Below are 13362 nucleotides of genomic sequence, written 5' to 3' on the forward strand. Positions count from 1 at the left end.
ACGTGGGTTGGGGGGAGGCGGGCGCAGGGGTTTGGGGGGGCATGTGGTCTAGGGAAGAGGTGGGGGTTTTGGGGGGGCACGTGGGCTGGGGGGAGGCGGGGGTTTGGGGGGCACGTGGGCTGGGGGAGGGAGTGCAGGGGTTTTGGGGGTAGGTAGGTGTGCAAGGCTTTTGGGTGGCACATGGGGGGGTGTAGGGCTGAGCAGCTCAGCCCTTGGCGTGGTCACCTGTCTGGGTGTGGGAGAGGGTAACTTGGGGGGGTGGGAGGAGAGCGAAGCAGGCACACTGGGTCCCTATAGCCCAGGGGATGAGTAGTAGTGCCAGAGGGGCTGGATGTAACCAGCAGCCTTTGTTTTTATCAAGGTGAGGTGTTGTCAGGGTTCCCAAGGTTCCTGTCTCTCCTCCTAGGAGCACCTGAGGTTGTCACTCAAACCTGTAACTGCCCCCCCTCCCCCTTAAGAATTCAGGGAACGATCAGCCTCTGCACTATCTAACAGCTTCCCTGTTTGAGGGGTTGGCCACTTACATTGTATTTCTGGAGCAGCAGCACTCAGTACAGTCCAAAACTAAGTGTAAATGGGACACACAACAGCAGTTTCATTCCTTTCTCTTCCTTACAGAGAAACAAATGCAAGCCACTATATTAACTGGTGTTGGCTGTTTAAGTTCTTTAGTGTGTTAATCTTCTTACAAACCACGTTTCTCAACCAGCAAAACGTGACAGAAACTGAAACAAGAAACTTACTCTGGCAGACCATGAACTAGTAATAGCATGGGGGATGGGGAGATAGGACTCTGAATTCTCTTCGCGGCTTGACTTCTGACATGCTTTGTGACCTTGAGCAAGCCACTTCACCTGTATGGCTGTATTTCTTTCTGTCTCTCTGTAAAATGGAGACTTGGGAGGGTGTTGAGCCCAAACATTTGTAAAGTGGTACAGGCATTTACATTCCAAAGCAATGTAAAATATTAGGTGTGTGCATATCATAAAATAACTGAGATTTCCAACTACTGTGTTACTCAAAAACTTCCTGAGTTGACTTTTGGTTGTGGCAATTGCAGCATAGAATTGCTTAGTTTTGTGGGTCTACATCATGGTACCAGACCAGATGATGAATCTCTAGAGCACAAATACAGGCATTCTCATAACTATTTTAATATATTTTAAATATGCTTATTGCCTTGTTTCTGGGTACACCTATGTAAAATAACTTGTAATAAAAGCTAGTTTCATTACCTAAAACTAAATCCCACACTCACCAATGGACCAAAATACTCTTCACTACTATCAGGCCCTCAGGTAAATTCTTTGCTCACCAAACATACTTTGCAGCATGTCAATAAAGTGTACCAACTCAGGCCTTGTTGGGGGAGAATTACATGGTAGAGATCCCTTCACTGAAACCTGCCCCCCCCCCCCCCCCGCCACTCACTACCAGGGAAAGAATAAGATAGCCTGGGGGTTGATTTGAATTGTGGTAATATATGGGAAAAGAGTGTGTCTTGGTGGCTAGGACCCCAATTTATTTTAGCACATCCAAATCACTAGCCACCCCTTGAACTGCAAGTGCTGCAGGATACAAGTGTCATCTTTGGAGCATTGATCTAATATAGTCCGTACAATTAACTTCGCTAAGCTGAGGAGTCACTGTATTCCGCACCAGCTGTAGCTTCCAGGTGGTTTCCTGTGTAGTCTGATGTCGAACACACTGCATTAATGCCATGTGGAAGTGACAGACAAGTATCGCTAATTTGGCAGGATTCCCATCAGATGGAAGCTAGTGAAGAGGTTACTGCAAAGTAGGAATGAAGATGCAAGATGAAACACAGCACAGTGTGATGGGCTAGTCGCTTAGGTTAAACACATCAATTTACCCATAATGCTGAGGTGGTCTTTCATTATGTGAGAACAATGGCAACCAGAAGTGACTGGCTCTAATCTAATGTACTATGGTCACAATTCTTAAGTAAATGAAACTTGTTTCCTTGTGTGTGTTTCATCTGGTGGCAAAGAGCACCAGAATGTGAAATACAGATAACTCATATGGAGAAGACTGCTTATTGTAAGGGGCCAGAGAACACTACTTTAACTCTGCTAAAGATACTATTTACTTTCTGGGTACATGACAGTTGTGTGTCATGGTATAAATTGTTTGAAATATTGGACAAACCTAATTGTGCATTTAGGACTTAATGAGAAGTTGATGTGATAGAACTCTGCCTCATTCCTTGTAGCTCAAGTGACCGCATGGCCAGCTAATGAACTTATTCAGCCCTCATGGATGAAAGGTTGTTCTTGTGAGATGGACTTGGTTACACTGAGGGAAGAGAGGAAAATGGTAGGCTTTCATGATAATGCATGCAACTGGTGCCCTTGAAAATCCTGACCACATTTCTCCACTACTAGTCAGGCAATGTGTCATGGTTAGTACTGCATAATGGTTGTATAGGTGTGGAGTGATCTTACTGCACGAGTGCTCCATAAAGAATTTAGTCAACATGCAGACTTGATCGACACTGTAGGTCCTCTTTTCTTCCAGGAATCTTAAAATAGAGATACAGTACTGCCTCATCTGAAATTTCTGCTAGTAGTGCTGGTGCATCTTGCATTACTGTTTGTGTTATGAAATTCTGATTCCTGGCACATCATGTAGGGGCCTAAATTAAGGTTGCCATCAAACTTAGCCTAATTTTTGAAAACTTGATCTGGATGGCTATCTGCTGGTCAGACTTCCAGAGCAGTTATCCTGACTGCAGCAAGCCTTTTTGGGGGGAGAAGAGAGTATGTAAATCTAAAACAAGATAACGATTCAAACTTGAAACATGGGTCTAGTGTATTTCCTCTTGCTACTATCACCTCCTTTTCACATGGCTTAAATAATTGGGAAGGGAACCCCCATTTAATTCTAGGGCTAATCTTTTAAACAGACTCTTAGGAAATATTGTATAGTGGTGCAGTACCTTATTCCTGTAAGACCGGTTAATCTTGGCAAAGATGTTGAGGGTATGGCTTGTGTTTCTTCGGATGTGTAGCTGTTACATATGCATATAACTCTTAAAAGGCTAAATGTTAATAATGTTCAGCAAAACTCTTGCATTAGAAGAGAGATCATTGTCCCTTCTCTTGATGATGTAACAATTCTGGGTGATAACTGATGATTTGAGTTCCATGGAGTTGGATTTTCATATTCTCACACAGCAGTATGGGAGATGGCTAGCCTACATAGCATCCAAAGGCAGCAAGTCTGATATCTGGGCTAGGCAAATAAAAGCAGAGCACACTTATCCTTGTCCTTCTTTCACTACATGCCTTTAAGTCTTCGCAGAGTGAGGCTTTTGTCAAATAAAGAATTAAAAATATTGAACTGGGGGAATAACCGCTCGTTTATTACTGAACTTAGCCAGCATGGGTCCTCACAAATATGAAAGGAAACTTCTTGCCTTACATGCTATTTCTCAAATGTGTCACTAGAAGGAAGTTAGTCTTTCACCCAATGGGTTGGAGTGGTTTGCTTGAATTCAAACAACCCATCCAGGAATGGATTATTTTTTCACCTTTGGAGACCACTGTTTGTGGTTGAGGGAACCTTTTAATTCCTACCTGGGCATTATTGGGTTATGCTCAGTCCCAGAAAGATAGAACTAGACCTGAATGGAAACTTTTTTCCCCCCCTGTGGAGCATAGGAAAACATAATTATGAACCCAGTCGCCTTTGCTATCAGATCAGTCTTTGTAGAGCTGGTGCAAGAATTACCAATAAAGTGGGTCTCTTCTGTGGTAGCAACTATTTGTATATGGCTAGAAGCTGCGTTTGGGATAGTATTCTGAGAATTTCAGAGTTTGCATTTTCCCCTATTGAGTTCCTCACCACCACCACCATATGCCTAGTGCTTGAAAATCAGTGTGATTGTGAATCAGCTTTCATGCATTTGAATAAGTGAGACACGTGATAAAGGTTTTGATTAAAACCATGTCCACTAAAATAAGTCCACTCACTTAGCAACATAAAATCACTGTACTACTGGAATACTCTCAAACGAAACTTTATACTGTTTTCAGATTTAACCTCTCAAGTAAGACATCCCAAGCTAAAAGTTCAGCAAAAATAAAATATATGGTTTCCCTTTTACAAACATCTTTTCTTTTCTTCAAGCTTCTTATCCTTGGTTTCTAGTATAATCAGAGTAGCACTTGAATAGTTTTAGGTAGACTCCACTGCAGTAACTGGACAGAAGCATACTAGAGCTATATGTGCAGAACAGCTCCTTTACTCCTTCTGGCAAGAGTGAAATTAAACACCGAAACACTGCCTTTAGTGTGCTGGGAAAACCATCTGACACTAACCCTGAAAATACTGTTCATAAAATAAACTTACAGAACCTACTGAACCTTGCATTATAAGATGGCTGGAGAAAATCCCTTGCTAAAGGTGTAATGGTGCATGTAAATGTGCTTGGCTATTGGTTTTGTGTCCAGTATTGCAGAATACTTCATGCTTGACTCAGTCAATTGAGAGTCTGAGTCAGAATTTCTCAGACGCTTTACCTTTCAAAAGTGTAGCAGTGGTCTGTTGAAATGGTCTGAGAACTTGTCCTTGTATTAAGATTCCCTTTTTGGCAGGTTATTGCAATGCTTTAACATGGAGGGTTGGACTGCAGAGCATCTTGTTCTCAATCCCTCCATGTAATGGCAGGAAAAAGCTAGTGTCCCACAAATTCATAGCTCTTTACATGTCTTGTACATACAAAGTGCAAATACCCATTCTTTCAGATGCAACTGAATGCTCTAGACTTGTGTAGTATTAATAATTTACTTTTAGCCAGTATATTGAGGTAGTCAGAATTTTATGTTGAAGAATAAAACCTTGAGACCACTTCTTTAAATGTTTCTGACATTGGAGCAATGTACTGAACTCGTGAGCAGGGCTGTATTTGTGTTCAGCATTGTGGTTCTCTGAGATCTGCCCTTTAACATTATAAATGGGTTACTACTGTCCTACCTCCCAGGTCTCTGGAGGAACGTATCCCAAAGTTCATTGCACCTTGTGAAAAATGCTTCCTGTCTTGTGTTCACGGCAACAGCAGCTTATGCAAAGTGAGGTGACTAGTCTTTCCTCCAGAATGCAGAAATTCAGTTATCCAGCCTGGCTTGCATGTCAGCTGTACTGATCTGTCAACAGTTTTGCTGGGAAGAATGCAGCGGGGCATACTGAACCATGTTAGCTGTACCTGTCAGATGAGTATGCTGACACTTAACACTGTTCTACTTCTGGTAGAAATGGGACTTTTACTTGTGCATGCTTGTAGTGTTAGCAAGTTGTGGGGAAGACAAAGGATTTCCACTCTTGTTCTGTGATACTGAGACATGTGGAAGGTGCTTGCTTGTGCAGTTATCTTTAGTGACCCAAGTGGCTGTCTATCCCATTCTCCCTCTCTCCCCACCCCTTTCAGTTAAAGTGTGGTTCTATTTGGCAGTGTAACCAGGACTTAGGCATGGCTAAGGCCTTGGATTCACATGGGAAGAACCACATCATGCTGCAAAACAACCTGTCTCTCTTGTAACATCATTGATCTTGCAGTGCAGGTGGAACCAAAAAGTGCCATTAAATCATACTCAATTCTTTTAAAGGTACTGAGATCAAATCTACGCACTTCCTTCTTAATATAAAACCAAATAGTGATAACTTCAGTATAAGGTCATTTTCAAGTCTTGTCTGTTCCTCCAACACTAGACACGTACAAGGAATCTATAGGATAGGCAACTGAACTGTTAGGGACCTCAACCTTGACAGCAAAGCTAATAAATTGATTTGTATAAAGTCTGTCACCCTGAAAGAATGCTGTATGCTTTACAAGCTTCACTTCCTGGGCACCTGAATACAGCCGCCTATGGGATGCAGTGTGGTTTCCATTCTGCACCAAAAGCATTGATTACTCTAGAGCAGGGGAAATGAAATAAGGAGGAAGAATCTAATTACCCAGGTCAGAATTTGTCCAGGACACTGATACTGCTGTTTGTATCACTTGTGGTACAAAGATCTTGATGGATCTTGTGTGGTCAGGGCTTCAGCTTTACATCCTATCCAAAAAGCAGATGATCTGTTTTGTACTATCCTGGGGCATTTGCTTGCCACCTACTGAATTGTCAAGCACATATCCTGTTGCACCTGTGTTCTTCTGTGGAGCCTCCATAGAGGACTGAGCAAGTCTTTATCCTACTTAGGCTGAGATCTGACATGGTCAGCTCAAAATGATACAATTCCTAGAGACTTGTCATGGATGCGTCCATTGTATTTTACTTTAACTTTTTGTAATTACATGGCTCCTGCCCACTCTCTACTTTTGTAATACAGTAGTTTGGAGCTGAGGGATAGCGGCTTTTATGGGGAGGATTTAATAAATAAATAAATAAAGTGTATTTCTAATTCATAATAAACCTCAACCTTTAAATAGCAATGAGATTTTTTCTGTTTCCTCATTGCTAATTCTGAAAGACTACTCTCCTTAAAACTGTCTGTCTAGATCCTGTTTACAAACCTGTTCACTTGCTGGCAATTTCTAATGGTATTCACATGCAAATTAAACTGAGCTTACTCTTTCTTACCTGTTCATCTTCATGAACTTGAGTTTTCTGATTACTGTTCTATTTCATACAGTTTTTAACTAGAGAACTTGCTTCAAAGTTCAGTCTGGCTAAATAGGAACTACTGGCGTTAGCAAGAACTCAAAGGTACTGGAGTAGCATATCCGCCAAGAGGGCTCTGATTGCCTTAAGTGTATGATCTCTTCATTTCATTTCATTATCTGTGATCACCTTTAAGCATTCAAGGAGTGTTACCACTTTGCGATGTTTTGGGGGATTATACACTGAGTAATTTTCTATTCTCTCTTCAGCTTCTGTCTATTTTTCAACCTAAGCCCCATTTGGGCTGCTACTCGTATTGTACTAAGCTTCTCATTGCAGTGCATCTCGTAACTGCAAAGATGACTTTCTCTTGCTGATGAAAGTTGCCTTTATTGCAGTGAAAACTAGACCGATGCTGTTAAAACTGTTTGGAAGGTGGAAGTGTGCATACAGTGGCAATGGCCACCCTTGAATCTACTAGCAGACTAGGACAGCTGAGCTTTGGTACTCATCTTAAAATTAAGAAATAATTTCTTTTTAACATTGAGACTTAATTAAATGGCACAAGTTTTCAGTTTTGATCTAATTCTCTTAAATGGTCTGTTTCTAGGCAGCCTGCTTCTGCAAAGTGGTATGACCGAAGGGACTACGTCTTTATTGAATTTTGCGTTGAAGACAGTAAAGATGTTAACGTAAATTTTGAAAAATCCAAACTTACATTCAGGTAAATAACTAAGACCATTGTCAAGTGGAAGAGAAATTTCAGTATCTAAATGCTGACCTGACCCTTTTTCTAACTAAATAGCACGTACCTTTATTTTATTGCAACTATCTTTTGCTTTGGGACTTTTCAGTCCAGCTACATAACTAGCTTAATTCTTTTCTCTTACAGTTGTCTTGGTGGAAGTGATAACTTTAAGCATTTAAATGAAATCGATCTTTTTAATTATATTGATCCAAATGTAAGTATTTTCTGAACTTTTATTCTCTGTACCCTTAATTATACAAGAAAAAGGGACTCTAAATATGTGAGGTACTTGGATACTATGGGTAATGAGCCCCATTAGTAACTTAATGTACTTAAAGAAATTTTTGTTTAAGAAAGGGATCTCTGGTCCTTCCTCTCTGCTACTTGAAGAGTGGCATGTCAAAGTCTACTCCTGAGTACTTACTGATTGCACTTCTGTGTGCTTCTCACCACTGTTCTTGCACGTCCTTTTTTAGCGCTCCTTGCTTTAGCCTTGTTCATCTTTCTCAATGGACCAAAACCAAACACACACACAATCAGCATCATTGTGCCTGGTAGAGCAGGTATTTTTACTAGCTTGTAAAATGTTGCTGTGCAGGAGTGTGGGGTTTCAGTCTTGGGTGGATAATGAATTTTTGCAATCCCTTCCCCAGTTTGAATGCTGTGGCTAGTCCAAAATTGGGAGGGAGGGATTATTTTGGTACATGCTAGATCACAATGCAATGTTCCATAGACACTCCAGTAGACTTTGGTGATCTATTCAAGTATTCGTTGTAAAGAGTATTCATGCCACATGACAGGAGGCAGCTACTGTATATACTTTATTCATCCTCTCAAGCATAACTGAGTGATGACCTCTCAAATGGGTGGGTGAATGCAGATGTATAAATTTTACTGAAGTTGCTCCTATCTCCTGACTCTACCGTGTTAATAGGACAATTCTTTCATTCCAGGAATCCAAGCATAAAAGAACAGACAGATCTATCTTGTGTTGTTTAAGAAAAGGAGAATCTGGCCAGTCATGGCCAAGGTTAACAAAAGAGAAGGCAAAGGTACGCTTCCATTCTGTGGGTGTTTTTTTTTTCTTCATTATACTCATGGAAGCAGTGGTCACTCCACTCAAATTATGGAGAGTCCCTATGTCATGTCAGATGATGAACAGGTTGAGCATTTACTGTGTGCTTTGTAGTACCTACCCGGTCATTCAGCCCATCTCCAAACAAAATGGCAGCTCTCGAAGAACCTGCCTACATTTTCCTAATGTGAGGGAAAACTTTTCCTGTTCATTTCCTCTACCCCCAACACAACCCTAGAACAAATATTCGTCCCTCAAGGAGATAACTCTTTGTATTGCTGTGTAGCTCAACTGGCTCAGTGTGGATTTCAACAACTGGAAAGACTGGGAAGATGATTCAGATGAAGACCTGTCCAATTTTGATCGCTTCTCTGAGGTGAGGGAAGAGGAGAACCCAGAGGCCTGGGTTCCATTTTGGGGTTTTGTTTGCAAGCAATAGCTGGTAGCTAGGCAATCAGACCTCTTCAGTCGTCTTAACAGACCAAGTGGCTCCTTGGCCATCAGTACCAATGCGAACTCATTACACATTCAACTCCAGCTGTTGCCTGCAGCAAATGGGTCACTTGACAGGTTCCAACTAGAGCAAAACAATTTTAGAATTATAGCAACTTCATACATAAAATATAGTTGATCATAGTCTATATAAAAAAACACTTCATTGGCTGCTTCTGTATGTTTAATCTTTCCTTATGATGATCTCTAACTGCACTTTGAAGAACCAGGCTTAATGCAAAGGGAGGCCTGCACGGCACTTCAAACCAGTAGAGCAAGTGCACATAGGTTGTGCTAGAAGGCATGTCTTCTCCAGAGCAGAGACTTCCAGTTCTGCTGGGGGCTAGGGTGCTGTGGACTCTGATGAGATTACCAGCTTTATTTGTGCTTGTGACCAAACCTATTCTTAACGTGGCTCTCCAGAGGTAGAGGGCAACTAATGCATTAATTTGACTTTCCATCAGATTGAGATGCAGTTAATTTAAAAACAATATTTTGCGTGTTGAGATTTATACTAATCTAGCTAGTCTGCATTCTTACTTGGGCTCTTCCCATGAAATATTCTTAATGAAGATGCAGTAACTACTGCATGTGTGTAGAAGGGCTTACAGAAAGCACAATGGAGACTGATCAAGTGGAGCAGGACTCTGTGATAATTGGGACTGGTTTTAGACTTGGAATGCAGTATTCCCTGGGTTTTATAGAGAGAATGAGAAAATGTCAGTGAGACAAAGGCTTTAATTTAACACTAGTTCCCTTTATAACAGATGATGAACAACATGGGTGGAGATGAAGATGTAGATTTGCCAGAAGTAGATGGAGCAGATGATGTAAGTAGTTTATGGGGATTTCTTAAAGGGTTAAGTTTTCAGCAGATATGTCAAGGCTTGCTCAGGTCAACTTGTATCACCACTTCGGAGTTCTTAGAAGCTTCACTAACTGGAAGCCGGGGCTATATCTGGACTCCTGCTCTTCATTTCCTTTGTGCGTGATCAGTACATCAGATTTGGAAAAACCTACTTGTGTGTCCTCTGCAATGACCTCAATGGTAGTGGCTTTACCACTGCAGCTGTTGTGCTTGAGCCAACCTTGCCAAACCTTCAGCTGTGGTTCTTGGTAATTCTGCCTTGAAGCGTGTAAGGTTCACCAGAGGTATAGGGTCCTTTCTGAAGGACGTCACAGTAAATCTGATCAAAAGGATGTCTTAAACATCCTCAGTATGAAGCAGAGTGGTGGCGTTTACTGGGTTAGTGTCAGGGCAGAAGGAGCAGCTTCAGAACCTACCTGACTTATTTACCAACTTTTTTCTTCTTTCTCCAGGATTCACCAGACAGTGATGATGAAAGTAAGTTATTTTAGCATGCAGATTTGTTTCTGAGCACTAGTCTGACATAAGCTTTGTTTCACCCAAAGTAGGACAGTCTTGTGGAGAGCTTGCCAGCACTAAGCGTCGTGCTGCATGTCGCCACAAGTGACTGTGTTCTAGTTAGCCTGCAGTGTGTACTCAGTACAGGTCTAACTCTTACGTCTGTCGTCTAGGCAGTGTGATCTACTGGACTGTCGAATACAGAGTCGTAAACTTTCCCAAGAGTTGCAAGTGTCACTTTTGAACTTTGCAGATTGCTGCAGTCCCAACAACAATTGTTGAGGCTAGAGACTAATTTGCATCTCATACATGGTGCTGTGTAGATGCTAATTGACTAAAGTCTTGTATTTCATGCGGCGGTTACGAGGACTCGTTCTCAAGTTCTGCACATATTTGAGACCCTAACTTGTCTTTGCACCAGTGGACAAACTAGCAAAAGCATTCTTAGAAAATGGCGCTGCATGCTCCTTAGACTGGTGCAGGGATTGTGTCTGTGCAGCCCCTAGTGCAACGGGTTCTAGGTGATCTGTGTTCAAAACAAAACCCAAACACTAACGCACTAACTCTATCCTCAGAAATGCCAGATCTGGAGTAAGGAGAACTGTCGTCTTCAGGGTTTGGGGAAAGAACTTCATCACAACATTTCATAACCGAAGAATTCCTGAGTTGATCGCTCTAAAGGCAGATACTTCATCCTTTAACCCATGTTCAATCTGTTTTAAATGGTTTCACTGATGGTTGGTGTGTACCATTGTTCAGGGCAGTCTTAAGCCACATGAGGCAATAATGTTATGCAGGAATGTTTTTTTCCAGACTTCCAAAAAACAATTGAGGTGTAGGCAATCGCTACAAAACAAGTTGCAATAAAAAGGGCTTAGAGCCTCCTTGCCTCGTCATAAGACATAATTACAATGGGAAAATTCTCAATTTACAGGAAGTGGTAAATTAGCATTTTTCCCCTCACAGTGTGGACTGCAGATCATTTAAAATTTCAGATTTTTATACCTGGAACTCAACTGACTGAAACAATGTTTTAATTGGCTTACAAAATTAAACTGGTAACATGCTATACCTCTGCGGTGTCTTCAGGTGTATTCCACTAATGTTTTAATAAAAAGGAAAAAAAATTGCTTCACTTTGTTGTATTTAATCACTAGTTAGTGTTCCAGATGTATCCTAGCTAAAACTAGTGAACCCCTAACTTAAATGGGTGAAGCCTGTACATTTGGTATTGTTTGACCCTCAAGCTTTTACATCTCTTAGTACAGAGGGGTGAAAGTGGCTGGCTGTACATTGTTGCTTGTCAATCTGTACATTTAGACCAAATTGTATTTGCACTGTTGGTATGGAAACAAGTGACAAAACGTTAATACACTATTGGGTTTTTGTTTCATTTATTTTGACCAGCTTATTACAAGACTGAAAAACCTCAATCTGTGTTAAGAGCAGAGGGGATTTTTTTTTTTAAATGTCTACATTCTTTCTAATAAACTGTTGAAGACTCCATGGCTGTCCTTTTAACTGTCTGGTTGACTGTAACTTCATGTATTCTCACTATTTGCTGGAATGGATTTTTTTTTAGTTGGAATACTAGTGTGGGATTATTTCAGCTGTTCGAAGGAGGCAAGTTGTAATGTTCCCAGCAAACCTTCAAAAAAGTGGATCTGTAATTGAAAATTGTAGGTACACTTTGACAACAGTTTAAAAAAGAAAAGTGTTGTGATTTGACTAAAATAAAACAATGTTTTGTCCTCCTCCTAAATCTTTGAGCTTTTGCATTTTGGCACTTTTAGTTCCCTTAAATGGCTCTTGGGCTTTGTCCGGTGCTGGGTGTATTTTGTTCATGGTTTCATTATGTTCTACCTCGGGACTCCCAAGTGGAAAGCTTTGCACGGTTACAGCTGAAATGTGCTGCTACTGATGCAAAGAGGCTCTGAAGAATTATTTCAGTATTCTAGTGCAGGCCGTAGTACCAGCCCTAGCCTTGTTGCCATGCACATTTGCGTGTTCCATAACTGTAGCTTGGTGGTCTTTCAATACGTCTCTGGTGTATTTATGAACAGTCGTCAGTTAACTCACCATGACATGGGTTGGGTCTCCATGAAGATTGCTCCTTCTGCCGAACAGTCTTGCCACGAGTTGGTCCCTGCATGCAGAGATTTTAGCCTCTCAAGCTCCAGCGATGGGAATTAGGGAACAGTCTGGTGTTGCTAAATCCACACGTCTTTTAGTTAGAATCAAAAAAGCACTTTTGTCTTCTGGGCAGTTTCTCCTCTCCCCAGCAGGAGGCTCCTGCTTTGTACTTTTCCTCAAAACAAGACTCATTATTAAGGGTCGCTCTACACTTTAGCTGGGCCACTGCAGTTTTAGTGCTTCAGTGAAGATGCTGCTACATTGCCGGGGCAGCTTCTCCCATCAGCACGGGTAATCCACCTCCGTTGTTGTACTGCTGTCTACAGCAGAGTTAGGTCAGTCTAATTGCATCACTCACCGGTGTGGATTTTTCACAGCCCTGCACGACAGTTATACCCATGTAAGCACATAATGTAGGCATGGCCTAATGATTCAGAGCTAAAGGTGCAGAAGCCCAGAAGAAATGTCAGTAAGTGCAGGTGTGTATGCTGCTCGCCTACCTATAACTGTGCAGGGCTGTGCCATTTGAATCTGTGGGGGATACGATCTATAACTGCTATTGTGACTGCAAATCTGTATGCCTTTAGCAGAGTGAAGGCCATAGAAGGGAGAAGATGGATACAAATCGATCACCTCTGTTGCCTTTTGATCTTCATTTAACCCCTCTTGGTGCTGGCCTTAGCCTTGGCACTATCTGATGAGAGAGGAGCAGCGAGTTGCCAAAAGACACTGAAAAGGAGTGGGCCAGGCTCACCCTTAGAGGAAAGGAGATTTCCCGGGCCGGTCAGCCTTTATAAAGGAGTCACTTGTGCCCCTCCGATGTAAGCTGGAACAGCCCTGGGTGCATCATTCTAGTCTCCTGTGCTTTGTGCTGGGTACAAGAGACAATTCATAGAACTGTGGATGTAGGACTGATGACAGCTGC

The 13362-nt window shown here is 41.7% G+C and overlaps 1 protein-coding gene across 1 annotated transcript in view; it reads left to right on the forward strand.

Moving 5' to 3' along the window:
- PTGES3 (prostaglandin E synthase 3) overlaps window positions 1–12066 on the forward strand; it is a 12573-nt gene extending 507 nt beyond the window's left edge. The window contains exons 2-8 of the mRNA XM_026659266.2: window positions 7234–7347; window positions 7516–7585; window positions 8325–8423; window positions 8733–8822; window positions 9706–9768; window positions 10259–10283; window positions 10880–12066. Coding sequence (XP_026515051.1) covers window positions 7234–7347; window positions 7516–7585; window positions 8325–8423; window positions 8733–8822; window positions 9706–9768; window positions 10259–10283; window positions 10880–10899 — 481 coding nt within the window. The 3' untranslated portion in view covers window positions 10900–12066. The remainder of the gene's footprint in view (window positions 1–7233; window positions 7348–7515; window positions 7586–8324; window positions 8424–8732; window positions 8823–9705; window positions 9769–10258; window positions 10284–10879) is intronic.
- The last annotated feature ends 1296 nt before the right edge of the window (window positions 12067–13362 follow it).

This window comes from Terrapene carolina, unplaced genomic scaffold (genome assembly GCF_002925995.2).
Source record: "Terrapene carolina triunguis isolate 2854851 unplaced genomic scaffold, T_m_triunguis-2.0 Scaffold616, whole genome shotgun sequence".
In the NCBI taxonomy this organism is placed as follows: Eukaryota; Metazoa; Chordata; order Testudines; family Emydidae; genus Terrapene; species Terrapene triunguis.